This window comes from Excalfactoria chinensis, chromosome 3, assembly GCF_039878825.1.
Source record: "Excalfactoria chinensis isolate bCotChi1 chromosome 3, bCotChi1.hap2, whole genome shotgun sequence".
NCBI lineage: Eukaryota > Metazoa > Chordata > Aves > Galliformes > Phasianidae > Excalfactoria > Excalfactoria chinensis.
Genome location: NC_092827.1, coordinates 55,472,303 through 55,485,867, shown reverse-complemented (window position 1 = coordinate 55,485,867; position 13,565 = coordinate 55,472,303). Strand labels below are relative to the sequence as shown.

General features: G+C 38.9%; 1 protein-coding gene across 1 annotated transcript in view; it reads right to left on the bottom strand.

Annotated features, from left to right (window-relative positions):
* AIG1 (androgen induced 1) overlaps positions 1 to 13,565 on the bottom strand; it is a 118,459-nt gene that overhangs the window by 69,327 nt on the left and 35,567 nt on the right. The window contains exons 2-3 of the mRNA XM_072333520.1: positions 12,261 to 12,416; positions 3,851 to 3,952 (exon numbers count right to left, since the gene is read on the bottom strand). Coding sequence (XP_072189621.1) covers positions 3,851 to 3,952; positions 12,261 to 12,416 — 258 coding nt within the window. The remainder of the gene's footprint in view (positions 1 to 3,850; positions 3,953 to 12,260; positions 12,417 to 13,565) is intronic.

Below are 13,565 nucleotides of genomic sequence, written 5' to 3'. Positions count from 1 at the left end.
TGTTCACGTGGGCACCAATTAGGACAGGGACAACCATTAGTTTGGTAGTCTGTATTAATATCAAAGAGAATGCAACTTTTGCAAACAGATGCTCTCTATTCACCTTCCTATCCAGTGTCAATACAAAACGGTAAAACAAACTGATAAGAATCCTGTTACTATGACAAAGCAGTTTCCAAGTTTTTTTAATTAAAAATGCCTAATACTGACACAGATCACACTGACAGCCATCAGAAAAAGGATTTCTCATGGAAAATATGTCTATGGAAAGAGGGATCGATGTGGATCCAAAGTGTAGGACCGTCTCCTGAACGTGAACATCTTTGATGGAAAAGTTCAGTAATTTGACAACTGCAACAGTAGGCAGCAAAGTTGAATTCTGTACAATAATTAATAAAACAGAAAGTAAAGTCAAAACTTCAGACTCAGACCTAGCCTTAGACATATAGCAGTGCTTAGAGAAGTAGTTATTTCTACTGATAGAAACTTAGCATGAGCTAACAGATGTGGTCCTTCACATAATAAACACAGACAAATCCCCACTCTGCTAAAATTAACAGCAGCCCTGCCACCAACCCCTCTGGTAATTTCTCAAGTTGTAGAGATACCATTGGTTATGAATTAATCGACTGACTGAGATGATGAAATATATGAGTTTTATGGCCCAGTATGACTCTATTAGTCACGTCTTTCACAAGTGTACAAAGCTGTATGTATGAAGCACCATCTGGTACCACAAAGAGCTACTGACTACACAGATTTTTTTTTGTAGACAAAAATTATACTTTTAACTATACAATATATATGAATATATAAATTAGAAATACAGCTCTTGACACTACAGGCAATTTTATAGTATAGTAACCAGTCTATGATTTTACCTTTGTCTATGCTAATGAGCCCTTCTCTGTTTCTATGAATTGGCAATAGAATTGCATAGCTGTCATGGTTTTGTTATTTTGCTATCAGGTTCATTTCCCTCATGTTTTCCATTTCCAGATAATAAATGTTTTTAAATTAGCAATATTTTAAATGTTGAACAAAATATTTCTGTGAGTGATACAAGCATTAGCATAACTGTGAATTTGAGAAAATCGTGTTGTACTTTTTTTTATTATAGACAACGTAATGCTGGAAAAGGGATGCAAAGGTGGGAAAAGAGAAAGAGTGAAGACAACTAATTACTAATTACTAATTACTAATTACTAACAGAGCAGCAGACATAGTGCTGCACAGACCGCTTCTGCTGGAGTCAATGGATCAGGCCAGCCCTTCAGTTTCTTCACACAATGCTCAAGACAGTCACCTTCAAAAGTTTTTTTGAAGCATGAGTGCTTTACAGTATTTTAACATATGCCCAAATAATGAGAACATGATGGCTATTTTTTTAGCCACAGATTTTACACCTTACCTTTCATCTTCCCCTTGTATATTTTGCAGGCCTCTGTGTTACCAGTTGAGCAACCTGTTATATCGTCATCAAACTTTGAAAATGAGACTTTTCAGATCAAGTAGAAAATCTTCTCACTGTGGAAGATTCTTCTCGCAAATTTTGTTGAACTTTTCCACCCTGTTGTTTCTTTCTTGGCTTAGCAGTTACATGCTTAGGGAAAATACCACAGAAAACCTGGACAGTGCTTATAGGGGAAACTGCATTTGAGTTCAGAGCATGAGGATCTGCAGCAGATGTTGCAGGGAAAGTTCACAGAAACTGTGCAATGTACTATGAGGTAGTAACAAAAAGTCCCAACTCTTCCTGACAGATTTAATTCTGCCAAGGGTAATGAATCTCTTCCGTGAGTTTTGTTGTACAAGGTTAGGCTCCAGCACACCCACTGCTGTGTTTCGAAAAATAAGCACCAAGCATGCACAACTGCTGTCAAAATGTGCAAGAAAAGATGAGAGTATAAAAAATATAACCACAGACTTTGACTTTTCTAAAGCTGCATTGGTAGAGGTTCTACCCTTTTGGCAACTGGTCCTCTATCACATTCTCTAAAATCTACCACATGAAAGTTTTAACTAATAAACAAGGTATTAGCATTCCTAAGGTAGATAAAGAAGATAAGATTTCTCCCCAGACCTTCCCTCCTTATCCCTCAAACTCTGTCATATTATGATGGGTAATGCATCAGAATTAATTATTATGAAAGCTGGTGAAGATGAAATGATGGGTAAAATATCAAAAAGAATTAGACTGAAAGGTGGTGAAAAGCCCAACAGCCATAAGCCTTCCCTGTGACTGGGCTGAAGGAACACTTGGATAAATGGAGACTGACACAGCAAACAATTCTTTACAAAAGACTTTCAAACAAGCCTTCTATAATATTTCAAGCTGAACATATAAGTCCAAGATGCCTGCATGCCATTTATTTCAGTACAGTTTACTATGTCCAAAACTTTCAAACAAAAGCCCTTATCAAATACTTCAGCAAGTATATATTTCTAACAAAGCAACAGGAATTTAAATTGCCTTTTAGTTATGGCACAGCACAGAAGAGACTTCTGAATACGTAGTACTGCTTGTTGTCAACTGCTTCTCAATGCACTTATATGAAAAATGTTACAGGTTAGGCACTTTCAGTATGTGGAACATCACCTGGAAGAAATGTCATCACGGTTGGCACTGATGTGATGTTGAAAAAAACATCAACATTATGTACAGCTTGGCTTGTGTTCAGTTTGTGACCTCGAAATTCAAGGGAGGACTGTCTCAAAGAACACAGTAAGTGTAACCAGGCTCTTTGCTCTGCTTCACACGCACACAATAACACACTGTTCTTTCAAAACATTATAAAACCGTACATTATCTAACAGAAGTTGATGTAGTAACTCCCATACTATTCCTTTAACACGCAATTTAGGGAATAAAACATCAACAGCATTGACCACACTCAACAAAAAAGCACTTGATCGAACTCAACAGTGGAGGACAGAACTTGATCTGCTGTGGATCCACTGAAGCATGAGATCTGTTTTCAGTTGCTGATGAACAACAGTGCCAAGTGATTTGCCATGCCTTGATATAGAAAACAAAGTAATACAGAAATATTTTGTACAAATGCAAATTGAGAAGCAAACGTTGTGCCTTTCAGCTCCAAATACAAACACTGCATGAAGCACATCTCGGAAAAAATGTGGTCTTATCATACCCTTACCATTAAAGTATATGACTGAAAGAAAGGATATCCTACTTGAAGTACCAGAGAGGGATGAAGAGGTCAGATTTCTTCTCAAGAAACTCCTTCCTTAAGTATAGAAGTAGTAATTTTAAAGCCACTACACTTTTGCATTACTGAATAATTCCACTGTGATACAGGTTCTATTATACAAGTTCGATGTACTTGAGAAATGAATAATTATTTGTATCATTTTAAGAGCACTCAAGACCAAAAACACAATGAGATTTTCATAACAAGTGTTTTTACAAAAAAATATTGCATAACAAATAGTACTTGTAGAGTTGCAAAAAATCATGTAATTAAGCATTTCTGTTATTTCACAGCAAGATTTCACCTATGTCAGAACTTTCATTTTCTGTGAGAGTGTTTTTGATTAAGCTTTCACATGGCAAGGATGACACTGCTCTGGGAAAGATAACCCATGACAGAAAACAGCTCATCCCTAAAATTAGTCTGGGATTTAGGAGGCATGAGTTCAAATCTCCACGCTATTTAAAGTGAATGGGGGCTTAAATATGACTCAAGGAAGGAAATGTTATTCTTGCTTGCAAACAACGTTTGTTCATCGCTTCTGAGAAAACTATTGCTATGTGTCTACAGAATGATGCACAGGGAAATCCATGTCATGTTTTGTTTACGCAAGGAAGTGTTTGCATCAATTTACTCACCATTCCATGATTTAGCCATGCTGGTATGAAATTATCAAGCAGCTTTGGGTAAACCAGTTCCCTGTCATAGATATAGATGCTCCAAAACATCGTCACAACAAACTAGGAAGAAGAAAAAAAGAAGAGATAATTTAAATAAACACTTCTAACCAATTAGTTACATATTTGAGATAGCAAAGTGGGGCATTTAGCAAATGATCCATGGACAGATACAGATATAATTGCTCATCAACAGAACCTTGCTTCAATCAACAGTGTGATCAATATTTGCATTCACTGATCTGATTTTTCTTTTTTCTATTTTACTTTTGTCCTGGAAACAAAAAAACTCTGCTTTTGACTCCCATGCCTGTGGCCAAATGACAACTGAGTACTGTATTTTAGTAGCAGATGTGGCACATGAATAATGTTTCACCACTAACAGGACAGAAAACTAATGGAAAAGCAGGCAAAATATTACTTGGAATTCATAGGACATATAAATATGAAGCACTCACCCCTAAGTAGGAAACTATAAATTCATTTTAGCACTTTTGTCAATCACTGAAATAAAACTAGTAAGAAAAGCATTAACCCTTCGGACAGTTTACAATACATGGCCTAGGATCCACTGAACAGTTCCTGCTTATTTGTCAATACAAAATTTGCTTTCGCTCTTGACAGAAAAAAATCAGTTCTAAACTAAGGGCAGGACAGATGGCTCAGGTCATGTTTGCACTAGGCTCAACTTTTGCCAAAATGTCCCTAATTTATTGAAGATAACCTGATGTCTGAAAAACAGCATAAAACCACAAAAAATTACAGAAATAATAGTGGTAGCTAACCTTAGCTTAGGGGAAAAAAACAAATAACAGATTCTGTAGTCTGCCAATTAAAATGCAATTTACTTATTTTTTTACCTTGTATTAGAGCTCATAGCTTTATAGTACAGCAAGAGAAAATCACACCTGGGCCAGGAGCTTCTCAATGACAATTCTGAGGGTATTTCTACAATGTAGCAACAACTCCAAGTTTAAAGGCAGAGATACAATCCGCATGACTTTCAATGTAATCAGCAGGGAAGAATTCACTTTCATCTGAACCGATGTTGCCACATTCTTACTTGGAGGGGTTAGGATCAATCTTGGGTGGGAAGTTGAAAGCGCATGAAATACATGGTGAAGAGAGAACACGAATTACAAGGATGTGTGATGGTATAAGCTGTTCCATATGTTTCTGACTCTGGGAAGTTATAATTGAGGTCACAGTTTATCAATGGCACCTTGTTCAACCTCAGGCATGCTTCAATCACAGTTATGTGAATGATCTGAGGCAGCGCGGTGTTCCCTCCATGCACATACAGTACACAGCTTCTTGTTTTCCAGCACACTTGTCCATCTGTTAGGATAGCAATTGGTGCCTGCTCAGAATAAGCTTGGACCATTTGACTAGTGCATAAGAGACTAGGAAAAAAAAGTAGGACATAATGGACAACCTGAAAAATACTGCAAGTGAAAAGTACCCCACAAGATGTGTTTCTTCTGGCATTGGCACAACCCAGCTCTTTACACACCTGCTGACACATGAGTACCAAGATATAAATAGCTTAACAACAGGAAAAGTAGAAGGAAAGTATCCTCCTACCTACAGGCTTCCTAGCCTGTATTCCAGTGGGTTTCTGAGAACCTGCTAAGACCAGCTGGGACATAAAACCACATAGAGATTCAGCAACATGAAGATTGAGACTGATATTGCTTTTTTTCCAAGGAAGTCTTACAGAGCAAGGAAAAACACCCAGAACTTTGTTGAACTGCATTATGCTGAATGCAACAAAGCTGGCAGGTATGTTTTGATCTGTGATTTCTGCATGGAGCAGAATAGAACAATTGACTTTGCCATGGAGGTAAAGATAGGGAAAGAGGGGACGTGCCATCTGTTTCTTAACCAAAGTCAGCCAAGGGATGGAACAAGATCAACCTAGCTGGTTGCAACCATCTGGAGTTACAGACGGCAAAGGCTGCTTAGCAAAGCATTATTGCAAGGCAGACATAAGGTAAAGGAAGTGCGCAAAAACAAAGCGTTATAGAACCAACCTGCCCAGACATGAGACTAACAACGCCCTGGGGAAGATCCTTCCCAGTGTCTGAATGGTCCGCCTTACCTCTCTTTATTATTTGTTCATTTGGATAGAATGAACCATAAAAATGAACAATTTGGATTAAAAAAAAAAGCTCCAAGAAATTTCTACTTAGCATCCTTGCTTGCTTCTGAATTTGTTTACTTTGGTTAACAAGTAACTCTTGGTCTGCTAATTAAGACAATGTGGTACTGGAGGAATATCATTTGGGCTGGGCTTTGCCAAGGACACACGTTACCTTGCAGTACCTTGCAAGTAACAATGATACAACAAAACAATGACACAAGAAGCTGTTTCCTTACACTGCCTCTGTGAGGCTCAGAACTGCATCTCTTATGCTCATAACCTAATCTACTTTGTGGCACAGTTCATTACTGTTACAGCCAGACTTGTGGTACTACCTGCAAATGCCAAGCTGAACAGGTTGCTCAGAGTCAGCAGACAGAATGATTATTTCAGGATGTCCAGTACTTTCATTTTCTTTTGTTTCCAAGCCAAAATGGCACAAATGTCACTCTTCCACCTCCTCTTTAGACAAACTTACAGCTTGGAAGTCCAGAAAGAAAACAGACACCAGCAATTCCTTTTATACTTCTTTGCACAGAAGCATCCTAAGACAGCCAGTTTTCTGAAGATGCTGATTGCTTGGTTAAACGATACAAAAGCACGAGTCCCTCATTTGCTACTTTTCCTTTCTATGGCCACTGCAGACCAAAGGGAACCTCAAACTTTCAAGCAGACCTTGGATGCTCACTTATGACAGGCATCCAGAATATCACTAAATACATACACAGCAGAGGAAATAAAATGAGGCTGAAAAGAAAACTCTGTTTTCCCACTAAAGGAGATACTCCTTGAGCTTTTGTCTCCTGCCTCTGAAGCTTCAGAGAAAGGTGTGAGAAACACATGTGGCATGGCCATAAGAGACATTTCAAAGGATAAGGTGAGGAATGGCTACTGATTCAAAAGGCTGTGAATCAAAATAACATGAATGAAAGCAAGGAGAAACTAAGAGAGGAAAGCCAGAGAAAAGAACTGCACGATTTGCTGTTTTACATGAGCCCAACCAAGAAATGTTATGCAAAAGAAGAATGAACCCAGTGGAACTTTATTTTCCTGCAATATGTATTTTTGGTTTTGGCTAGGCTGTACAGTTAAGTTCACTCATTTCCTGGATGGCTTCATGACAAACTAAAAGAAAACCTTTGACCTTGACAAAAAAATTTTTAAGTACACTGTTGTGTAGTTAAGGTAAGTTTTCTAGCTGCCTCCCAAGATAGCTGTGGTTAAGTGAAGTATAAATATGTAGCTTGGGAGTGTGGTTGAGGGTTAAAGGCATTACATATAGATGTGAATTGTTATTAAAGGCAGACTGCACTAAGAGCAAATCAGCATGGCACTGGCTTTATGTGGGATCTGGTGCTAGCAAAGAATCACATCAAGTGAATCTGAACAGGGACAATGAAGGAAATCACAGGGAGCAGGAGCTGAAAATCAGGGAAGACTTTCCTTGGGGAAAAGAGTTCAGTAGTCAGATGTACTGCTTGTTCATGCCTCATCACCAGTTATTTCATCACAAATGAGGGCAGAATCTGGAGCAGAGAGATTTTGGCATGGTCAAGTCAATTGTGGAAATAAAAATGCTCTATAGTTTGGTCAAATAACAAGACAAGTAGGGGACTGCAGCAGATGCCTGCACATCTTTACTAGACAAAAGATTTCTGATGAGTATTATTGATTTTCAACAGGTGATCAACTTTCCTTTTGACTATGCTAGTGCCTTCTTAAAGCACCACAGAGAAATAAAAGATAAGGAAACACATCTGGCTTCCTCTCTTTAGAATCACAGGCTTTTAAAAATACAAAAGTATAATTTAAGACTACGAGATCATTCTTGCCAATTTAGATTCAGGCTCAAACTGGGTTATTGAAGCTATATAATATATCAACTGTACACCCTGTGATTCTGTAGATAGCAATCTCTTCTAATATGTAACAATATCCATTTTTTTTTCTTTGTCCCATATCTAGTACACACAGTCTTACAAACCAAGAAATGCCTGTTCTATCTCTTCTTCCCCTTGTACGGTACAAATTACAATAAACATATTGACAAAACCATACATAGTTTACACAAAACACTAATTAGCCACAGAAACTTGGCAAGTCCCTGATAACCATCAAATGATCAGAAAAGAGTAGTGGTATTTTAAAATACTGGCATGGGGTCTGCCTTTAAAAACTGCCTTACATTTTTTTTAGTGGTGTAAGCTATTCCCAACACAGATCTCCCTTACATTGATGAAGGAGTGGCAAATGCACTCAGTATAGAGCATTACTGGAGCGAACTTCTAAAAAGATTTTTTTCAGTGGATGCTTCCTGATCTATTAGGTATTTGAATAGCAACCCAGGCTTTTAATAACCTTAAAAGGGGCTGGGAAGTGTTGCCCAGGGATTTTTCATGGAATAACACATTACTGGCCTACTGATTTCAGATTTCATTCATTAAAAGTCATACTGAATGAAGAACAATAGACAAACAGCAGTCATTAGGTCCTCCAAAGAGGTTCACGTTTATTACTCCACGCTCCTAAAACTATTAGCAGGTTGGCAACTCACAATTTTACTGAAGCCCCTGGATACATACAATGCATAGCACAACACTGGAAAGATTTGATTTACTGTGAAGATTCTGCAAGATTTGATTTGTTGCAAAGCCACCCAAGGAGACTGTTTGCCCTTGGGCTGGTTCTTTCCCTTCCTTTGGAAGGTGGGAGAAGAGGTTGGTGGTCAGACTTCCCAGGTGGTTTGCATGTAGTACTTTTTAAGGAAGTACAAAAAAATAAAATAAAATCAAATGCTTTAGTTTGTTGCATGTTTTTTTCACACATCATTGTTTGACTTGGGAGTGGAAGCCCCTTTTCTCATCTAAATTTCAGAACAAGATGCCTCAAGGGCTTCGGTAAGCAGGAAATAAAGAAAAAAATGTGTTGAATAGCTTCTGAAAAAGTGCCATTAGTGGGCTTTAAAATGTTCCCCTAGTATTTGCATTATTCCCTAAACATGCCCTGTCTAAAACACTGAGCAATAAAAACAGTTTGCATGCTAAGGTTACTGATAAGTGTTTAGCAAGACCACTGCGGTTACATCAGAAACTCAACAAGGATTTTATTTGTATCTGTTCAATTTTCCTTTGTGAAGATTCTCTTGTGTCACTACTGGAAACCACTGAGAAGCCCTGGAGAGAGTTAAGAGGGTGAGTCTTAAAAAAAAACAACCTGCATTTTAACTTGCATTGTTCTTTTTTGGAGTGAGGAAGCTGTTAAAAGAATATGGGAAATGAGGGACCTTTAACTATTTTCCTGCAGACACTCTGTTTTTTATTAACTTCCTCCTAACAAGCATATCAGAATTTCATCAGATATTTTCTTACACATAAATAGCTCCTTAAAAAAACAAAAGCCAGCATTAGACATTTGCTACTTTAAGGTCCTGAACTCTTCCTACCCATAACCACACCAAAGGAAAGCAGAGCCAGCCTGTGGCAGATGCTGTTGTCCCACAAGCTAATGCTTGGGCATGTGGTAGCTGCAGTGTGGTACGCGCTGTCAGAGAGGTTCAGGTTTTGGGAGAGGGCTGCCTTGGTGTGGACTAGAGGTGTAAGCCTGAGGCAGGTCACTGAGGCCAGTGCCACCTTCTGAAGCCCTGCTGCTTGTCTCCCAGTAGCCAGAAGTAGAAGCTGCAATAAAAACAACCCTTATGGGATTTCTTCATAAAAAAATAAATTCAGGGAATACGTGGTTAATAACTGTTCACCCCCTCCACTGCAAGGTCTCCTTTAGGAACAGAAAACATCCCTTCAATGAGCACAGCAATTCCTTGCTATTTTCTGGATTTCTTTGGTCTAAGAAGTTGTTTCAGTTTGAAACCACTGGGAAATAAGCTAGATCCAGGTATTCAAAATGTCTCTTGAGAAGCGTATAAAAGTTGCAATTCTAAGTCTGGAGCAGAGGATGACTAGCTGGGATTCTGTTTACCCACGGCAAGAGAAATAGTACAGAAAAGAAACATGACACACAGCTGAAGATTACTTTCAGAAGAAAGTAAGCAAGAAAGAACGAAGCTGAAATTCTCAAAGATTTTGAAAAGTTTCAAGGTTGGAAACAGCATAAGGGTAAAGCAGTACACCAGTATCACTTGGGATTTAAAACATGCGGGAAAGGATCCCTGAAGAGTACATTTTGATGCATGTAAGGGCTTACACTTGCATATTGAAAAAGACAGTTAAAATCTTTAAATAAAGACAATGTAATGTTGCTTTCATTCTTCACTTCTAGCACTGATGTAGTAGGAAAAGCAGCTGATGCCAATCACAGTCACAACTACTTTGTGATTCCCAAATTCCCTTATAACACGAATGTAACATTCATATATCTGTACACATCAGCATGTATTTGCAAGCTTGATTCTTTCAAAAAAATGTATTAGTTAACATTGATTCCTTTACTACGCTCATGTCTCTGAAGCTCTAGGCAGGGGTTGGGTGAGTAAAATCCCCCCTCCCTCCCCATAAAAGCAGAGCAAGTCAGAGACTGCCTTGTGAGACTGAATTTGTGCAAGTCTATGGGGCTGGACAACACACATCCCAGGGTCCTGAAGAAGTGGGCTGATGTAGTTGCCAAGCCAGTCCATCATATTTGAAAAGTTCTGGCTGTCAGGTGAAGTCCCAGGTGACTGGAAAAAGGGAAACATTTTCGAGAAAGGAGAATCCAGGGAACTACAGGCTGGTAAGCCTCACCTCTGTGCCTGGAAAAATCATAGAGCAGATCCTTCTGGAAGCTATGTGATCTTCAACATCTTTATCAAAGACACTGACAGGGGGATTGAGTGTGCCCTCAGCAAGCATGGTGACAACATCAAGCTGAGTGGTGTGACTGATACAACAGAAGGAAGGGATACCATCCAGAGAGACCTAGATAGGCTTGAAGAGTGAGCCTGTGGGAACCTAATGAGATTCAACAAGGCCAAGTGCAAGGTGTTGCACTTGGGTCCAGGCAATCCCAGATACTTGTAAAGAGTTCCAACTCAAGACATTCTGTGAATCTATGGCTGAAGAACTGAGATTGTTACCCAGCACAGAATGCGGCATCTCCCAAGAGGAGGGCCAGCAAATGCAATAAGTGGAGGTGACCACGTAAGTTTTATGAAGTGTTTCAGACATGATTTGCATTTCCTAATTTTGCAAAAGCATTCTGTATTTCCACATACATTTTTTAATCCTACTTAAATAGTGAAATCACATTTTAATAAAGCATCTCTGAATACATCAAATTATAAACGATATATCAATATACCAGGCTAAGTGCTCTTAAATGACAATGACTGGCCAGCTTTTGTGAAACAGCACAACTTTTGAGACTTCATACAGTTTTCTAGTAGTCCTACATAGAAAATAAATACAGAATGTATTTCAAACTACTGAACACTGAAATTAAAAATCAGAAATTGAGTTTCATCCCAAACAACAATAAAAGCAATATATTAAGGTAGCCCGAACTTAGAAATAATCTGTGAGAGTCACACTTTGACATAAAAACACACGAAATTCTGGATTTTCAGTTGTTTTGAGGGAGTGGTAGAGATACCTCCTGACACTGAGCACCTTTTGCTACTGAAAGTGATGTGCAATGCCCCAGTGGAACAGAAAGAGATCCAAAGAGTAATTTTTTCTTTTGAAAAAGACAGTAAAAAACGTATTATTCTGTACCCCCTGTGGTTTTTTTGTTTTTTTTTTTTTTTTTTTTTTCTTACATTACTGGTTTAATTTTTTTCCTATCCAATTTCTTCTATAAACTCTGAAACCCCCTAGTTTTAACAAGGATCAACCTGGATTTTAGCTTCTCTGCATCTCCACAACAGAACAGCACACAGACTGAGCTCCAGTCAGGTAGTTACGGAATAAAACATGTCAGCACGTTCCTTACTACTATTGCACACAGGGCAGAAAAAGCCCAGGCTCACGCTTAAGATCCTGTTGGTAAAATTCACGTCTGAAACAACTTCTATTGTCTAGTATCTACTTTAAAGTATATTTTTTTAATGAAGAAATTTAATTTTGGAAAAAATATTGGTGATGCCTTATAGCAGTGACACATACAGAGTTATATAATCATCTTTATCACATTTCTCCTTGTCCATAGTCTCACATGAAGAGGTGCAAAAGCGTTCCAGCTAGGAGAAAATCAGCAACCATCTAGACCGTGAAGATGCATGCAGATGAACACTACACTTACCACACCAATGGGGAAAGCCAGAACAGCCATCATCCAGTCACGGAGGGAAATGAGTTTTTTCAGCTGTCTTTCTTGCTCTTGACTGTCATTTCCTTTAGTGAGAAGACTAGAAAGGTCAGTCAATACGCAGATCCCAAAGAAGACAGCCTGGATAACCTGCAAGAAAAAAAGAACCCATTCTTGAGCAGTGGAAACACCAGACTTCAGCAGAGAGAAGGAGCAATGCAAATGCAAGTGAGGAATATTGCCTCAAAACCGAGGTGGGGAGTAGTGATTCAGGATGAGTAGAATTTGTTCACAAAAAACATAAAACCGGCTTGAGATTCCAGACTGGAAGTGATCTGGGTAGGTACTGTATTCACTTAAGGTAGTTTTCTGTTTGTCCAAAAGATTCATGTCCTGAGAGCACTGAACTAAATGCTATGAGGAGGATGACAATGAGGGGAAAACACACTAATTAGACAGCAAAATAAAAATAAATTTGATTTGCAGGTGTTGAGTTTAAAGTCCATTACCTCAGCCAGAAGACCCTGTCGTTGCTCTACATATACCTTACTTTTCATATGTCCAGTTCTGGGCTCCCCAGTTCAAGAAAAGGAGGGAAGTACTGGAGAGAGTTTAATGGAGGGCTACAAAGATGACTAGAGGCCTGGAGCATCTCTGTTACGAGGAAAGGCAAAACCATGACAGATACCTAGGACTGTTCAGCTTGCATAAGTGAAGACTGAGAGGGGATGTTATCCACACTTCTAAATAACTAAAAGTCAGGTGTCAAGTGGACGGGGCCAGGCTCTTTTCAGTAATGCCCAACGACAAAACAAGGGGCAATGGGCAAAACCTGGAATAGGGGAAGTTTCAGCTCAATGTGAGAAAAAAATTCTTTACTTTGAGGGTAACAGAGAACAGGAACAAGCTGCCCAGGAAGGTCATGGAGTCTACTCTGCAGACATTCAAAACCTGCCTGGACACTTTCCTGTCTAACCTGCTTTAGTAAACTTTAGTCTCATGCTGTAGCAGAAGAGATGGACTAAATAATCTCCAGAGGTCCCTTCCAAGCCCCAGGATTCCTTGATTCTGTTTCTGGGGAAACCTGTGCAAATGCAAGGACTGTTTCAGTGGTGTCATTCCCACTTGTAACTCAAGACACGTGCCACCTGCCTGGCAACTGAACTACAACCATAACCACTACATTACTCCATAAAACGAGACCTCAGAGTCATGGCGTTCATATCAGAGATGGAACATGTGAGAATCATTCCCTGTGAAAACAAATAGAAGAGTGATTCTTTCTCCCACACCAGGACC